This window comes from Micropterus salmoides, unplaced genomic scaffold (assembly GCF_014851395.1).
Source record: "Micropterus salmoides isolate LMB-PRFRI ecotype aquatic unplaced genomic scaffold, ASM1485139v1 Ms_hic_scaffold_12, whole genome shotgun sequence".
NCBI classification, from domain to species: domain Eukaryota; kingdom Metazoa; phylum Chordata; class Actinopteri; order Centrarchiformes; family Centrarchidae; genus Micropterus; species Micropterus salmoides.
In genome coordinates this window covers 31,775,889-31,794,457 of record NW_024040263.1, presented here as the reverse complement: position 1 = coordinate 31,794,457, position 18,569 = coordinate 31,775,889, and the positions used below count along the sequence as shown (strand labels likewise).

The 18,569-nt window shown below is 42.0% G+C and overlaps 1 protein-coding gene across 2 annotated transcripts; it reads right to left on the bottom strand.

Annotated features, from left to right (window-relative positions):
• Window positions 1-1,195: 1,195 nt before the first annotated feature.
• On the bottom strand, window positions 1,196-17,321 carry LOC119899814 (myotubularin-related protein 7-like). Of its 2 annotated transcripts, none has more exons than XM_038714596.1 (14): window positions 17,018-17,321; window positions 16,043-16,168; window positions 14,311-14,473; window positions 14,063-14,220; window positions 10,716-10,844; window positions 10,325-10,459; window positions 10,068-10,200; window positions 9,845-9,954; window positions 8,814-8,939; window positions 8,628-8,677; window positions 6,764-6,964; window positions 5,640-5,774; window positions 5,256-5,382; window positions 1,196-3,428 (listed from the first exon to the last, which is right to left on the bottom strand). In XM_038714596.1, exons 1-14 carry the CDS (start codon window positions 17,039-17,041, stop codon window positions 3,051-3,053), a joined length of 1,995 nt encoding a protein of 664 aa, XP_038570524.1. In that variant the 5' UTR covers window positions 17,042-17,321; the 3' UTR covers window positions 1,196-3,050. The 2 variants fall into 2 exon arrangements, with proteins under 2 accessions (XP_038570524.1, XP_038570525.1); XM_038714597.1 differs by having other exon boundaries at window positions 3,216-3,428; window positions 5,204-5,382; window positions 17,018-17,320.
• Between the last annotated feature and the right edge of the window lie 1,248 nt (window positions 17,322-18,569).

The following is an 18,569-nucleotide window of genomic DNA, read 5'->3' as shown; positions in this document are numbered from 1 at the left end:
GTCACACACAGCACACTGGGTGCTGTTCATCACGTTCTTATATCTACATGTTGGCACAGCTGCCAGGGACATTGGATATTGTGTTTTTTACCCAATTTGATGCAACTGTATAAGACAAACTGCTCCATAGATTTAAACAGAGAAACTTCCAAATATCCCAAGTGAAAGAGGGCAAAATGGTTTCTTTTTCTTAATTTGGTTGTGAGAATGTCCAGTACATATATGATTTCCAAGACATGCGGTTCAAATCCATGGTTAAAAATTGGGCTACATAATAGTATTTTTGCTGAAATATTTGGTCACCATCTCTCTTCAGCCCCACTTCTGCCCATCACTGCTCAGCAGTGAACACACCAACTGTTAGTATACTGACCAAAATTATAAACGCAACCCTTTTGTTTTTGCCCTCATTCATCATGAGCTGAACTCAAAGATCTGAGACTTTCTCTCTGTGCACAAAAGGCCTATTTCTCTTAAATACTGTTCACAAATCTGTCAAAATCTGTGTTAGTGAGCACTTCCCCTTTGCCGAGATAATCCACCCACCTCACAGGTGTGGCATATCAGACAGCATGGGGATTGCACAGGTGTGCCTTAGGCTGGCCACAATAAAAGGCCTTAGGCTGGCCACAATAAAAGGCCACTCTAAAAGTTGCAGTTTCACTGTATTGGGGGGGATCCAGGAGGGTCTGGAAACCAGTCAGTATCTGGCATGACCACCATTTGCCTCAGGCAGTGCAACACATCTCCTTCGCATAGAGCTGATCAGGTTGTTGATTGCAGCCTCCTCTTCAATGGCTGTGCGAAGTTGCCGTCAGGTGGAGACCCCGATGAGGACGACGAGCATGCAGATGAGCTTCCCTCAGACGGTGCTTTTGTGAACATAGAGAAAGTCTTAGATCTTTGAGTTCAGCACATGACGAATGTGGGCAAAAATAAAAGTGTTGCCGTTATAAATTTTGTTCAGTGTAGCTTAAAGATGCACTACTCAGTTAACATGTGTTTTAACATACTGTGCACCAATACTCTTAAGATGCCATACAACCAAACACTGTATATGCTTGTTAAAACATGGAATGCACTTACACAGAGCTGTACCTCTGGAGTGTGGAGAGACCATGAAACAATGTGTTGAATGTGTGAATGTAAAATGTTACAGAGCACCTGAAAAGGACACAAGCTATACATTCTGAAGTTCACATCAAACATAGTTTATATAATGCAGGAAGTCTGCAGATCAAAATTCAGCTTTGTTCACTGACTATTCATCAACAATGGCTTCATTAGTGTCAGTTAAACAAAGTCTATATAATGACATCTGAAACTTTCTCATCTGAATGACTCAATTGGTCTGAGGAAAAATATTATCCTTGTAGAATGTTATACTGAAACATAACATAGAATAAATGGCTTTAAAATATATTGCACACAAATGGACAAAAGAAAATACTGTATTCCAACATTAATATTTCTGTTCACATTTTGTTCTTGCTGATTCCCATTCTTGGTAATGACCAATAGTTCAAAGTGCTTTAAGAAATCTCCATTTAGACTGTAAATCTGTGACGTATTCGCTTCCAGTTTCTAATCTGAACTGAGTTTATTTGAACTCTCAAAACTTAAATACTGACCCTTAGCGGCAAATGTTTGCTTTATGGAATGATATGATATTTTAGAGAAGTTAAAAACTTGACAACAGAAGACAAGGTTTCTTCTAAGTTCAAGTCATGAGGGACTGAGCAGATTTTGGACCCATCCACGCTACTCCGTTTTAGTTTACAAACGGAGAATTAAAACAAATACGATCTCCGTCCACACCAGCGTTTCCGCGGCGTTTTTTGAGTTGATCTCCATCTACATTAACACGACTGAAAACGCACAGCTAGGACCCGTTCAGGTGAACTGGGCATGCGCATGTAGACATGAAGCAGATGGCTGTCGCTCTTTGGCCTCCCAGTGTTTATTCTACATAATTACACAAGATTTGACATTTTACCTAGCAGCAACTCTCCAGCTTGATCAGGCTGAAGACTGTCCACATCTAAAAACCCTCAAACACAACTCAATTAATTTAATAGATCATGTCTGCTGCTTCCAGTGTGTCTAAAGTTAATGGTCCCATATTATGCTCATTTTCAGGTTCATGTTTTTATTTTGGGTTTCTACAAGAAAATATCTGCATGCTTTAATGTTGTTGCTTTAATGGCCCGCCTCCCTAAAAGCCCACTTTCTCCAAATTTAAACATCGTGTTTGCATTGATATTTACTGAAAGACTGAGCAGGAGAAAAAGAGAAAGGTTTGGGGGTCTTTAGTCACACTGGGGACACATATTTAGGTTGAGAAGACATGAAAAGGTGGATTTAGTATGATATCTGCTGGACCTACAAAGAAATACCTTGGGAGAAAACTAAATTATTACTAGTATCATAATGCATTCACACTGAAGGAAGACTGGAGGTAAATAAATAATGTTGGTAAATCTTCCATGATTTTGTATTTTTAGCTTTGCTTGAAGAGAAGAAGTGTTTGATGATAAATATGGAAAGCTAGTTTAGTGAGTGTGTTTGTTCTACTCTCTGTAAATGCAAGTGTTTCCTCAGATATTTTCACTGCCCTCTTCGAGCCTGCATCGTGCATTATTTCAGGCTGGATCCATGTATCATTTGTCCATCACACAGTAGTAATAGTGCATTCCTTAAACAAAATACAAATGACAGTAACTGAGCCCACCTAAAAACAGCATCCATGTATAAAAAACAAAAACAAACACTGCCTCTCTGGCCCTCTGCAAAAAAATAATAAGTCAAATTACTTTTTGCTTCTTCCAGTGCCTTTGTCAAAAAGGTGAACTGGTAAACAGCCAGTGAGGTTTCTCCCTTTAGACCAAAAAGGAATGAGACAAGCTGCAGTTATCTCCTAGAAAGCAAGAGACAACGTCCAACCAGCAGCCCCCCCCCCCCGCTCCGGGTGTCTGAATAAATATTTTTGTAGATCTACTATAAGAACAATAATTTCCTCTTTCACCTCAGCAAGGGTTTCTTTTTTCCAGTCAGGCAGTAGTAAAGGCAGCCTCATCTATGTAGGGGTCCTTGCCGTTCTCTCCGCTGCTGGATGAGCGGCTGCTGAGGTCAGCCACGCCCGACTCTAGGTCGCTGCAGGTGGAGAAGTCGTCGGGGTTGTGACTCTTGGGATGAGAGTAAAGTCCTAGAGACAGGGTGAGAGTGGCGTCCTTGGTCTGAGCCTTCTGAGTGACTGGTTCAGAGGAGAGTGCATCACCGTTGACCGATGCAGGGCTGGCGAATGGGTTTGTGTAAGTGCTGGGCGGGTCCGGCCCGCAGTGTCTCTGCCGCAGGTGGCTAATCATCCTCCTCCTCGGAACTTTGATCTTCTCCCACGTGATTGGTTTCCCTGTCAGGGCTGCTATCCTCTGCACAGAGGACAGATCAACAAGAAATACACTTCATTTGATTTCCATTCATTTATCAGCAATGGGAACAAACTCTCCTCTCACTATGAGCGGGTTAGGAGGTGGGAAATGTGGATGGTTGAACTTCAGTTGGACACCAGTGATTAGAGACAGAACTCAGTCACTCTCACTGGGATTATCTGACATTTATCTGTTGTGTAAACTAAAATTCTCATTCAAACTTGACCTACGATGTTATGCTTTGGTTAAAAAGGCCAAAAATATTTGCACAATTTTATATTTATTTTCCCTATTTATCTGTACATATTTTCAGGCCTTGTGCTGCTGCAACGACCAAATTTCCCCTCTGGGGATCAATAAAAGTCATTAGCCAGATAATCAGTGCTGGAGTGTCTTTAAAGAGGTGGTATTATGGTTTTTGGCTTTTCCCCCTCTCCTTTATTGAGTTATATATCTTTTTTGTGCATGTAACAGGTTTGCAAAGTTAAAAAGCCCAAAGTCCAGGCCAAAGGGAGTTCCCATCTCCCACAGAAAACTGATTGGCTAGTAGTCCTTTGCTAGGAACTGCACATGTGCAACTCCCAACAAAGATCATTTAGAGACAAGATGTATCACTCCACAGCTAAAACAAAGCCTTCAACACAGGGTGAAAAGAGGAGCTGCAGTAATGTGCAGTATGACAAAAAATATGGTGTTTTTTGAAAATTAAACCATCTAAACCCGTTTTGGTACAACCCGTAAAAATGAGCAGAATACCACTTCTTAAATTAAGACACACGAGACGGTGGACTTCAGTGTCGTGGTTTCGGTCTCTTCTAACTGCAGCGTTGTAAGTGTATATTGGCTTCCAAAATAACGAGACTTTCTACCATCAGCAGATGATGAGAGGTAGCCATTCAAAGAGACAAACAAAACAAACAAAATCTATACACAAATACGTTATTTCCTAGCAGCACACCCGTGTCATTAGCTGGCGGCTAATGGCTGCCAACAACTGTACAAATAGTAATTACCTAGATGTAATTCCAGTTCTATGAGTACGGGTTTCTCTATTGGTCTACCCTCAGGTAGGAACCCCCACCACACAGACTAGGACCAGGTAACCGGCCTTGCCATTGGTAAGTCGAAGGCCGTAGGGATGAGATGTACTCAGAACAAAGATCTGGCCGAACCCCCCCCCCCGCTGCAGGGTACCTCAGCTGGACTGTAACATCATCAACAAGGCTGGATGTTATCAAAAAGACCTCGTCAGGAGCACCAAGCACTGACTGAGATACCAAATCAGCCGCCATATCACTGAGATGTACACGTTGCGTTACTTCTGCACGGCACAGACCCAGAATAATGTACATGTATTTATCTGTATGTTTGTCTACGTGTAGCACCTTATCACCACAGCAAATTCCTCCTATGTGTAAAACACTACTTGGCAATTAAGCTCCTCCTGATTCTGATATCTGAGATGCTGAGAGGTGATGGCCTTAGGCTAAAAGGAAGGGATGGATTTTACCAACCCCCTGTGGTGTAGATATACCCCCCTGGAAAAAAAATCACATCCCTGCAAACAGTAGTAGTTGTTTTAAAAAAAAACAGGCCTGCTTCTCCATTCAGAGCGCTAACTCGCAGTTCTTTTTTCAAGTGCTGCGTCTAAAGGGGAAAACATTCACATCTCATTTAAACTCCTCCTCAGAGAGATTCTCAGATTCATTTTGGAGCGAGGGATGCTGAATTGGGTGGTGGTGGTGTGGTAACGGGGGTGTCTGTGTGTTGTATGCCTTGTCTGGAGCCCGGTTGGTGGTGGTGGTGGACGGTTCCTCCTGGCGGTACCTCCTGGTGATTGGTGAGCTCCTTCTCCAGCTGCTGGGACTCCTCCCTCACGGCGCACAGGAAGTCGGCAGGTGACTGGCGAGGAGGCGTTAGTTTCTCCATGTGGTTATAGAGACCCTTCCACATTCTGAAAAAAAGGAGGGAGAGGGAGAAAATACAGGAATTAAAATGTTTGGGATTGGGGGGGGGGGGGAAGTATTGTGAGAAAATGCAAAAGTAGTCCTCAAACATTTTCTTGCCATGACCCTTTGACCAAACACAAATTTAAAGACAAATTTTAGCCATATGCACCACCGGAAATTTACCATACACGTCTGAACCAAGAACCGTCCAGCTTTCTGTGGCAGAATACAGTCACGTGGTGTCTTTGCTGCAGTGACTCACTTGAAGCAGTAGGGGGTGGTGTTGGGTCTCAGGACCCCCTGACTCTGGCTCAGATCCGCCTTGTACAGAGGGTTGGTGTACTCGGCTCTGTCCTTCCACAGCTGTGGCCACACCGAGTGACTCCGCTCACGAAACCTGAGGTCAAACAACACGCACACGCCAATGGCAGTGCAGTCAGCAACTTTATGATGCTGGAGAGACAAGCGCTGGTTTTCTAGGTATTCATTCTGTAGCTTTTAACGGCTGTATGAATCACACGGCCCTCACTCGTCTGCCAAACTGAAATCATGGTACTGAATATCTTCTCAGTGTATTCACCATTACAAACACGCACGATGGATGGCTCAAGGTTCATAAAAATCCTTTTCAAATACACAGTTGGTTTATCAGAGCGGGAGCTAACAGAGACATAAGATCCAATATTTTTACATGAATATATACTAAATCACCGTGAGGGTCAGCACCTTGTTAGCTCCTCTTTATCCTATTTGCCAAAATGAAAAGGATTTCAAAGCTACTGCAGTCATCCAGTTCCATATGACAGAATTAATTCAGGTGTCTCTGACGCCAAATGGGCCACCAACATTCATGGATCATAAGGATGTTATTGTCCTGCGTTATTAAAGAAAAAAGGAGTAACACAGAGCTGTTATCTGTATGTATTTCTACTTCAACTGCAGTGGAACAGGAAACGTTAGAGGTGAGGGCCGTAGATGTGATGCCTTGGCTTTTTATTGTTATAAATTAACCGTGACAAACAAAAAAACAACAAAGTTAGCTGACGAGATAAACAATAAAATATGTGTCAAGAAATATAAAATTTAAATAAAACAGACAGATCTGTAAATATTTGACTCTGGAAAGGAATTTTAGACACATTATTTCCAGCCAGAGATAATAAATCTAAAATCCCTTTCCAGAGTCAATATGTCAAAAACATATAGCTGTAAAAAAAAAAAATACTTAATACATTCAATTTAACCTTTTTCCATTTGGAATTAAAACTATGCTCCATGTGCTTATTTCTGACAGTGGAACTACATAAGCAGCCAAACGCCTTTGACTCAACAGTCTCCTCAGACAATCCAGTGCTTACACACTGTGTGAGTTTGTCTCAGTCCTACCTCATATCTCTGCTTTCCTTCTGGCAGTTTCCCAGGAAGGTGCCATACTGACAGGAGTAGACGTGCGTGTGTATAGTGATGAGGAAGCGTTCATTGAACTCAAAGGCACATGGGAGCTGCTCGGACAGCTGCCACACACACTCCAGGAACTGATCAATGACAGGAGACACTTCTTTAGGATCTCCATCCAGGTGGCCATACCTACACGGGGACACAGCTCCATCTTAACTGTCCATCACACCGCTGCAAATATCTAATTATATACATTTCTTTGTGCGATTAATACAATTTAGAAAGGACGTACATACAGATAAAACAGTCTAAAATATATCTAGAGAAAAATTTTACTGCATCTGTGCTGAAAGGAAAATAACCTATTAGCAGTGGGCACAGTGTCAGAAATGTTAGGATTTGTTGCTTCTTCATTAAATGAATAATAGTATTATGAAGTCATTGCTTTAAGCTCTGCGAACTCTGAATGGATATTTCTCTTTACAACCTGCTATAATTTCATGAGTAATTCAACAAAGGTTTATAACTCTAACTATTCAACTCAATTATGACTAGTTGCAATTGCAGTTTCAGATTTGTACATATTTACAGATTTGTCATAATTCTACTTTAATTCAAGACATCTACATGGTCCTTTGGAGACATCAGGTTTTAACTGGTCAGAATCTTAAACTTTACAGATATCCTAGTTACGTCAGAAGCTACAGAAAGTTGTGGGAAGCCGGGGTTCACATCGTTTCCCCCCCCCCCTGGAGCTGATGATGGAGTTGGTTAACAAGTGATCCATCTTGCCTCCTTCTCATCTCGAATTTTGGGAAGCAGGTGTATCATCTCTAGACTAAAAAAAAAGCCTCTTGGCCCTAGCTGGAACTGATCATCATGTGAGGTCATTTTTGAAACATGAAATGGTACTATATCTAATATTTGCAGAGGAAGATGGTATGCACGTGGCTTTCAATCTTACTGGATCGGCCTGTTGTGTGTTGCTACCAGACCCACATCAGAAACATAACTGATCTTAAGACTCTTTGATTGATATCCACATTTCTGAAGATATTAACCCATGTTTAAGTTCAGAAGTTCTTCTGTTAACCAGAAGGGAGTTTTGTGTGTGCATTTCTTTTAACAGGGCTGCAACGTAATCCAATTGTAATTGCCGTTAAAGTACGTCCGCTAAAGTGCTTGTTTTTGTCTCTGACAGGCTCAGATTGTTTTCACAAGTATGTGACAACACTGTGGAAGGGATCCCTACAGATACAGACCTTTTTTTAAAAAGATTTAAAAGGTTTGTTTAACCAGAAACAGGAGATATGTCGCTCTCGTCAAAGCCACCAGATTCCACTGATGTAAACGGTAACTTAACCTTGCAGAACGCTGGTCTACCGCTGCCCTGGCTGGTTAGTTTGTTTGTGTTACTTTGTTTGTGTTAAGGTGTGACTTTGGTGTTTCAAAGGGTTATAAACACCAAAGTTAGACATTATCACAAAGTAATAGGTTGAGGCAGCGGTGCACCAGATAGGTAAAATGACTATAATGTGAGCATTGATTGGTAAAACTGGAAATGTGGAACAACTGACATCAATAGGTGGATGTAATAGGAATAACTAAACGCAGCAATGTGGTGATTATAACATGTTGTTGTTGTTGTTGTTGTACTGATGGAATGAGTGCTGTGGAACACATTAAACTGCAAACCCATTCACACACCGGTATAAAAACATTTGTTAATGTGGATTAACAAACACCTGTAGAATATTAATTCTGAACTTTTTGCCTTACAAAATAAAATCCACCAAATGATTGTAATGACGTAGCTCTGCAGACACAGCTGGAGTTAGACACAGATCCTGACCTGTGGGAGAACTTGTGTCCAAAGGAAACCCAGTCTTTCTCTATCAGAACCTAGAAGAGAGGGGGGGGGGGAGGTGAAAATAGGAAGGAGGTCAGGACAAAGACGAGAGGGAGCAGCAGTGTGATCAAATCAGAGACAAGAACTTAGAAGGTCTTAGAATAAGAGATTGTCAACACTGTGTGTTACCATGAATCCTTTGATGGTTCTGTAGAATGGGTCCAACAGTATACTGGCGACAGAGCAGGCCTGGGCCGTCCTGTCCCAGCCATCTGAACAGTGGACTAACACACTGATACCTTCATCAGCAACTGCCTGAAGGGGGGTCAAAAAATACGTCAGCTTGAATGTTCTCCAAAATGTTCTGCAAAACCCAGAACATTAGTTTCTAATATTATGAGGAAGCATTTCACTGCTCTGGGAAGTTATCACTGCGCCCCCCAATTTATATTTGAGAGCAACGATTGTGAGGTTCACACGACGGCATTCTTGTTACAGAGTAATCTACCAGACACATCTGATCAGCCCGTGTAGCGTCTTTGAAAATACAAGTTGAACCAGGTTCTAAATATTTTGCTGGTGGACTGTCTGTGGATTTTTGAGGTTGGGACCACAACTGTGTGCTGATGTCCAAACAAAAATGTGGCAGCAGCAGCACAAAGCAGATGTTAATTAACACAATTTCCCTTTCCGGTGTCTTTTCTAAAGTTCTAAAGCATTTAACATACTGATCATATTCCCATTTGGGCCAATTTCCTGAATTTCCTTTGCAACAACTATTTTGATAATCAGTTATTTATGAAGCAAAAATGTCAAATATTCTCTGGTTCCAGCTTCTTAAATATTAAGTAGCTGCTTTTTATATAAATGCAAACTGAATATGTTTGAGTTTTGTACTGTTGATCACACAAACAAGCAATAAGAAAAGTTCAGTTTTGTCTCTGGGAAATTTGTGACTTTTTATTATTTTTTGTGGACTAAACTATTAATAGATAAATCAAAAACAGTACGATACAGCGTAAGTTACGCTGCAGTACTTACTTCCTGCACTTATCTGTATAAGCCCTAGTTAGACGTTAACTGCTCTGCATAATAACAATAAAGTTCAATCTAACCTAATCTGCAAGAATATTTTCCATAGATATTTAATTATCCATTTTCAAATCTAAAAACGGCCCCGCAGTGTATTTCCGGCCCATTGCTGGAGAAGCAGAACACACCCTGGCTATGAAGACCCCGGCATCCAGTATGGCTTTAATGTGTTTGAGCCAGCCAGAGTTCTCCAGACCCCACAGGAAGTCAGTCATGGACGGAGATCTCATCTCGCCAACTGCATGGAAGAGAGAGAGAGAGAGGAAGTTTACACACACGCACACACACAGGAAAACAGCATAAGATGCTATCAGACGAAGTATATGTGACAACTTTTACAGCTTCTCTTACCGTCGATGATTTTCTGCTGGCTGTTCCTCATTACGTGAATGTTTTCGACACCAATGAACTGCAGCTTGATGTTGGTGTAGTGGTCCTCATTCTCATAGCCTTTACCTGCTGCTCGATTTGCCATGGCATTCAGCTGGACACACACACACACACACACACACATATTACTGTAAATAAGAACAGTATAGCTCATTGTTTATTTGTGTCAGTTACTGTGACTATCCTTGGATGTGTGAGTGAGGACGTGTGTGTGTTACCTTGGGCCGGGTGTCCACCACATAGATGTAGTCACTACCTGGGTTGGACTTCATTATAGCCAGCAGCATCATCTCATCCTCCTGACAGCGTCCACTGAAGCCTGACAGTGGCTGACTACACCGACACACCGCTGCCTGCATGACAATGAAGCATCATCATCATCTCTTTACACATTTTTTACTACAGATTCTCTCTTTTTGCTTCAGTAGAAGTCAAAAAACGTCTGTGAAGGTTCTCAGTCATCCAGGTCATAGTTATCCAACGAAGGTTGAGGTCAAGGGCAACTGGACTTTCCACACTAAAGGACAAGTTAACTTATACTGATATACTTCCTCCTCTGTGTGTGTGTGTGTGTGTGTGTGTGTGTTCGCGCTTGTGTGTCACACTGACCAGTGTGTCCTGGTGGAAGTAGGACAGAACAGGAAATCGTCCTCTACTCCTGAACCTTGAGCTGCCCACGATGACGGCGGGTGTGGCCGACTTTGGAACAAACAGCTCTGATGGGTACGTATCACACACCTGGGAGAGGACACACACACACACACACACACACACACACACACACACACACACACACTTTAACATCAGTGACGCCAAGTTAGATACACATTAGTTTACAGTTGATGAAGCGGTTATTGTCCCATGTTCCTGTATGAGACGATTTCCTGCAGATGAGAGTAAAATCCAGTATAAGGATAAAGTTGTTAACAATAGTGAAAAAGCAGAATATTGCCTGCCAAATGCATTAATAAAGTCTTTACTGTACGTTCTTAGAATAGTCACTCTGATGTTTAATGTTTTTCCAACCTAATTTAATTCAGTTCAATCGAAATAAGTTTATTTATCCCTGCAGGGCAATTCAGTCTGCCGGTCGTATCAAACAAGACAAAAACAACTACAATCAAATCAAACATTCAAAAGCCCCGTCAGTGACAACATAAAAGCATGTGGGCACCAGAGCAAAGCAGCAAATACACAGGTCGCAGTGCACGGACCATAACTCAAGGAAATGAATAGATAATAAATAAATAAATAACAGGTTTACAGGTGTAGTTGCCGCTGTCAGCAGTATTTAAAAGCCTGAAGGCTGTGTGTGCAACTTAATTCGGACTTGAGACTCGTCCTTTAAAGGCTTCAGACTCGACTCAGACTCGAGGCGCGGGACTAAACTAGTAAAAGGTCTGATGAGCTTGCTGTAATTATTCCCCTCCCTGCGTTACCTACAACCTGCATACGTAACACGTAGCATCTGCTGCGCGCAGCCACACTGCTGCTGAGCAATTCATCATAAACTTTGGCTTTAAAACTTCATTCAACAAGGCGCAAAACAAAGAAGCGCTGAACGCAAAATAGTAACATGTTTAGCACAGAATTGGCCATCTAACATTAGCTTGCTTCTTGCTTCAGCTTTGACCTATGGGAGGTTTACTCCAACTGTTATGAAAAGATGAATGAGCGTTTGTTTACTGCCATCACGTTAATTATTACCGTTGGCTGCAAATAGGTTACTGGTTTATTGTTGATCATGTAACATTACAGTTTCATTTGGTTATAACTTTACACTGGTTTGAAAGTCTGGGGAATGTGTTGACTTACAGTAGTTAATAAGCTGTGATTAGTTGCATTGCACATTAGATGGCTCTGTAAGTGAAAAACAGGTTACAGTTACAGAATTTGCAGCCTGGATTGAACGCAGCAGGTGATACAACATTCATTATATCCACACGAGACTTGAGACTTGACTTGGACTCTAGCTCAGAGACTTGAGACTTGACTTGGACTCTAGCTCAGAGACTTGAGACTTGACTTGGACTCTAGCTCAGAGACTTGAGACTTGACTTGGACTCTAGCTCTGAGACTTGACTTGGACTCTAGCTCAGAGACTTGAGACTTGACTTGGACTCTAGCTCTGAGACTTGACTTGGACTCTAGCTCAGAGACTTGAGACTTGACTTGGACTCTAGCTCTGAGACTTGACTTGGACTCTAGCTCAGAGACTTGAGACTTGACTTGGACTCTGGCTCAGAGACTTGGACTCTAGCTCAGAGACTTGGACTCTGGCTCAGAGACTTGGTTTCTAGCTCAGAGACTTGTGACTTTACTTGGACTCTAGCTCAGAGACTTGAGACTTGACTTGGACTCTAGCTCAGAGACTTGAGACTTGACTTGGACTCTAGCTCAGAGACTTGAGACTTGACTTGGACTCTAGCTCTGAGACTTGACTTGGACTCTAGCTCAGAGACTTGAGACTTGACTTGGACTCTAGCTCTGAGACTTGACTTGGACTCTAGCTCAGAGACTTGAGACTTGACTTGGACTCTAGCTCTGAGACTTGACTTGGACTCTAGCTCAGAGACTTGAGACTTGACTTGGACTCTAGCTCTGAGACTTGACTTGGACTCTAGCTCAGAGACTTGAGACTTGACTTGGACTCTGGCTCAGAGCCTTGGACTCTAGCTCAGAGACTTGGACTCTAGCTCAGAGACTTGTGACTTTACTTGGACTCTAGCTCAGAGACTTGAGACTTGACTTGGACTCTAGCTCTGAGACTTGACTTGGACTCTAGCTCAGAGACTTGAGACTTGACTTGGACTCTAGCTCTGAGACTTGACTTGGACTCTAGCTCAGAGACTTGGACTCTAGCTCAGAGACTTGGACTCTGGCTCAGAGACTTGGACTCTGGCTCAGAGACTTGTGACTTTACTTGGACTCTAGCTCAGAGACTTGTGACCATCTCTGGTGTGGTCTGATAAACAGTAAATTTATCAAATTCAGTGCACCATGTGACCATTTTCACAGGCGCTGAGTGCTGTATACGTCTGGAAGTTGTCAAATCAGAAGAAAGTGGGAAGGGGCCTTAAAGAGACAGGGGCTAAACTGTTGAACCGAGAGGCTGCATACAGGGCCGGTATAAGATGAGTAATGATTTGTACTGTGAATCATGCAAAGCTACTGTAGTGGAGTCCCAGAATAAAAATAGAAAGCTGGAAATGAATATAATAGGAAAAGTTCAAGATTTCGGGAAATATGCCCCTTGGCTTTCTTGCTGAGAGTTAAAGAGAATATCAACACCATTCTCATGTCTCCAGGCTAAATATTAAGCTACTGCCAGCAGCCAGCTTCGCACAAAGACTGTCAACAGATTAGTTATGTCCAAAAGGTACCAGCACATCTAAAGCTCAGTAATTAACATGTTGTAGATTAACAAAAGGGTTACATGCTGGACTATAGACGTCCAGACTTTATGCTAAACTAAGTTAGCCAGCTGCTGAAAATAACCTCACTGAATATCCAAGTAAGTATTAAAAACTCCAAAGACTGTTAAAATGCACCATATATTCAGCATCAAGAATATAATGACATACAGTAAGTCTGGAGCCAGAATTAAAAAGGGCCTAAAAATGTGAGTTAAGAAGCTGGTCTCGCTTTGAGATGACTGCTGTATGCTCCGCATGTTTAAGCTGTTGATAAGCAGTCCGTGAGGCTTGTACTATCTTACATATTGCCTTGTAAATGTCCTGAGTGCAAGGCATTTTCACTGCACTTAACAAGAGAAACAGACAGACAGCAACAGACTATGTGAGTATAGTAGAGTAATGGCTTTAGTAGAGGTAGATCCCTCCAGACCCATTTTATGCAAGAAGCAACTTATTTATTTTACTTAAAACTCCCCACCTGACTGGTTGTCCTGTTTATTTTATTTCTTCACCTTATGCACATGTCACAATGAGACTGACCCTGTATTCGCTGTTGGCCGCCGTAGCGACCCACAGGTTATTAGGAACTCCCATCCTCTTGTAGTCGCCCATGAGGTCCAGGAAGTTCCACGACTCTTCTCTCTCCTCTTTGTTGACATTAGGATTAAAAGACAGGCAGTACAGCTCACTGTACTTCTCTAAGAGAGGAGAGGGAAACCGTTTTCAGTCAGTATTTTATATATGTGCATAACATACTTACACACACACACACACACACACACACTCACCTGGTCGAGACAACCTGACCAATGAGGTGTGGATGTCCAAACAGTCTCTCTCGTGCGGAATGAGGATCTGGAAGACGCGGAAGTCTTTACAATGCAGGATCAGCTGACTTCCAGCGGGGATGGTGGGCGGCCTCTCCACACTGCTCACCATGCTGTGCAACACCTGAAACACACACACACACACACACAATCACATGTGTGTGTGTGATGTTTAAATTTGGTCTAATATTGTTTTCTTACACTAGCTGTATCTGTGTATTCTCTGTAAATGACTATTGCTTCTCAATCTGGTCAAATAAATCCAAAATAAAAATTTAAAAATACAAAGCAATCGGCACAGTAAAAAAAAACTAGTATCAACACATGTCAACACATGTTTGTGTAATCTGTCTTATGATCTAAAATATTCAGGAAGTCATGTCAACATCAGTTTATGGAGAAGCTCTTGGGCTTTTCTGACAGGAAGTTAATGCCGCATGGTGACGAAAAAGAAGGAGAAGTAGACGGTTGCTTTAACAGCATTTTTTTATTTTTTTTTTTTTAACACAAGCTAATTGGAATCTGATTTCTTTGTTCCTGCTAATCCAGTAAACACAGCCGGTGCCTGTTTGGTGAAATCTGACACCCCTGGATGTGTGGTACAGCTAGACAGGTCCAGAGGGACAGGGCAGTGTCCTCCACCTCCTCCTGCAGAAGATCTGAAAAGCACTCACACAGTCCTAACAGTAACGAGGTAAAACCAGCTCTTTCGAAAAGGTCGGAAGAGTTTCATTAAAAAATATGAACACGCCAGAGGAAGAGTTCACTCTGCTTGATTCAAACCACACTGAAGCTAAAAGAATGCCAACTTCCCAGTGTTTTGTCATCATGACAATTCCACACAAAGAGGAAGAGCTGTATAATGACATATTTGTAGCTGCAAAGCCAAAGAGGCTGCGGCTGCGGCCAGCGTCTCATTGTGATTACTGTTTTTTTTTTATTTCCTCAACTGCTTATACTTTTATGTCCAAATTTGTACTCTATTTTCTAAATTTCCTTTGGCGGATTTTTCCAAGAGTGACGATCTCATGCTGAAGATAATGTTCTATCTGAGTAATAAACACAATTTCTGAATTGGCATATCTTGAGCTCCACATAACGTTTTAAACAATGCTTGATGTTGCCCACACTGAATTCTTTAACTAGCCTTTGTTCAAAAGTCAGAAGGGTGAAAAGATCATCTTCATTCGTATAATTAAAGTAAGTTTTTTTGACATCTTGCTTGGAGAAACTTTTTTTGATATTTCTGTAAATAGAATGACTTACGGTGAAATCAGTCAAACAAATGCTTCAGATCAAATTTCTGTCACGTCTTCATATTGTCATTCACCTGCAGTTACAAATCTGTAAGTACAGCAGTAGTTTTCTCTCCGTTCTGTATATTAAAATTCACCACTATATCTAGAAATAGGCAGATGTTCTGTGTCTTGGTGGATACGTGGATGAAGGAGTATTTGAAAGCAGGTTGTTCAGTTGCACTTTCAGTTATAGTCAGCAGAGTAAGGAAGAAAGACAAGATTCACTTTCGACAAATCTATCCGAGCTCTCAAGCAGTGAATAAAGAGAAATACACTGTGCATTTTCTTAAATGAATGTTAATTGATTTAATTTAACCACCTAGACCGTGACGTGGATCAAGTGTTAATAGGTAGTGCTCACGGCTCCCAGGTGCTGCACCCTGATTCCATCTTACCCACGTCTCCTTGCGTGTCTCAGGGTTGTTCTCTACAAAGATGGTGTGCGTGGCAGAGAGGTACAGAGTCCCGGTGCTGGCCTTCCTCTGGCCCGACGACCGGTCCAAGAGCCGCGCATTTTCCACCTACCAGAGGAATACAGGGATGGAAACATACGCAGATCAAACAGTTAGGAAGACAAGACACATAAACACGGGACAGGTTATTTAACGGCAATACCAGCTCCCAGCATCCTCTGGCACCACTAAACAGATTACAATGTCCACTGAGCTCAAATTAATGTCTAAATCTAAAACTCAAGGTCATCAACTAACTCGTTTTGCATGGAATGTGTGCTTGTATGGAACAACGAACATACACACACCTCTGTCAAGACAACTACTTATCCAGATATGTTACTGTAATGCATGTATAATTGCATTTGATTCTGCGAGCCCTATTAACTTATTTATATTCCTTAAAAACACCGCCAGACCATGACGATATGACGATGCCACTGCCTAAGTTGGCAGACAGGAGGGAAAAGGTGGTTCCCAGCATAATGTTTCGTCATGGTTGGGCAGAATATCTAGAGGATACTCATATTCTAAGTTATAAGTAATAAAAAATATATATATATGAGCATCGTAACAGCCACATGGCCCACTGTGTTTATGACTACGTCAGGGATTCAGTGGCTGAGTCAATTATCGGACACAGTGTGTTGGCTGCACAGATACGTTTTCGGTGCAATTTGTTCAGCAGAAGACAAATGTATTAGCCTTTCAGCTTAACCCTCCATCCCCTCTTGTCCCCACCTCCATCTCATTCCTCCCGTAACAGTCAGTTTTTGGGAGGGATGAGATGGAGACGGATGGAGACAGGAGGGTCAAGGCGCAGCGCTAACGTTAGCGCACACGCATGAGCGCACCAGCAGAGAAATAAACCAGGGCGACGCACAAAGACAAAGTGTTTTCAATGCGGAGTGTCATTACCTTGGGCGTCCGGATGTGCTCCATCACTGACAACCAAAATGGTGGAGATGGAGAAAGAGTAACGTTAACGTTAACGTGCGTGTTGAGGTTTACAGTCAGCGGTTACGTTCCCTGTTTCACGCCAGTCGCGTTAAATGAGCTGTGTTCTCCTGGGGCTGCTGCTGTTGTTCCTTCCATCGGTCTCCGGGGTTTGTTCGGTTAATCTCGAGGAGAAAGGATCCTCCTCCCGCTGCCCCCGTCTCTGACGGTGCCCGAGCTCCTCTGCCAACATCCCGAGCCTCGCTCCTCAGCGCCTCTTCTTCTTCTTCCTCTTTTCGATTTATGGCAGATTGCAACCGTGACTTTTGAAGGTGCATACCGCCACCTGCTGTACCGGAGCATGTAGTATGAACTGTGTTCGTTGGGACTGCTTTATATCATAAAAAACAATAATAATAATAATAAAATAAACAAATCAAAACAAAAAACAAACTTCTCGCTCTTCATCTTCTTCTTGTTTTACGCATGGCATCCAGCTCATTCGCTCATTACCTTTTGCATCGGAGTGTGTATCAGACACTAGACTTACAATCTAAATCCTTTAAAAGATAAAATAATAATAAAAGACCCCCCCCCCTCCCAAATCACTTTACTCTCCACGCCTTACACCTAGTCCTCAAATCCCTATCCGTGTCAGCCGCCCTATGCACCCTATTGCTGCTCATCCATCATATAAAACCCCCGTGTTAACAGTACCCAGCTCCCTCAGCCATGCTCACTAATCCTTTTAATGTGAATTCCTGCACCCCGAATTCTCTCGGATTATTCCTCTCTGTGTCTCCTACCCACTACAACAAGAACTACATGCTCCATCACTTACATTTACGTTTGAGGGACAACATACATGACATGATAGTTACATTTTACATCTAACAAATACATAGAGCCACCCCCGGATAAACTTTGAAATCACTTAGACTATCCTCAGATCAAACACCTACTCCAAATTCTTTTGCAATGGAATGGATGTATGTACTCTATACAAATCAAACCTACAGTTACAAGTACAGTAGTTAGGTCTCACTTTAGACACTTCCCCCGAAACAGCTCAAGAGGAAACTCATCAGGATTGGAGTTTGATTTGATTTGATTGGACAGTAACACAAATAAATGCATAAAAACATGCCATCACAGTGACAATATACACTTATCAGAACTGTTTCTTCTTGTTGTCCTTACAAAATATTTCCAAAAGACCTTACACATCCCGATTCAAATTAATATATAACCGCAGTGATCGGGATCCAAGCAAGTCGTGAATAACGCAACATTTGACATTTTCAGAGAAGAAAAGATGCAGATGACTTAAGAGATTAAAGTGATGAGAGATTTGGACTTTGATATAATTGCGGAAACACAAACTTGATTTTTCCAGCATCACCTTGAAATCAGAGAGTGTCATTAAATGTTGACTACTGGGTGAACCCACCTGCAACATTTTGTGTTTCCAAGATTTAAAGTTTAAGCTGCACAAACACTTTTAAGCAGAGATAAATAAGACTAAAGTGTCATA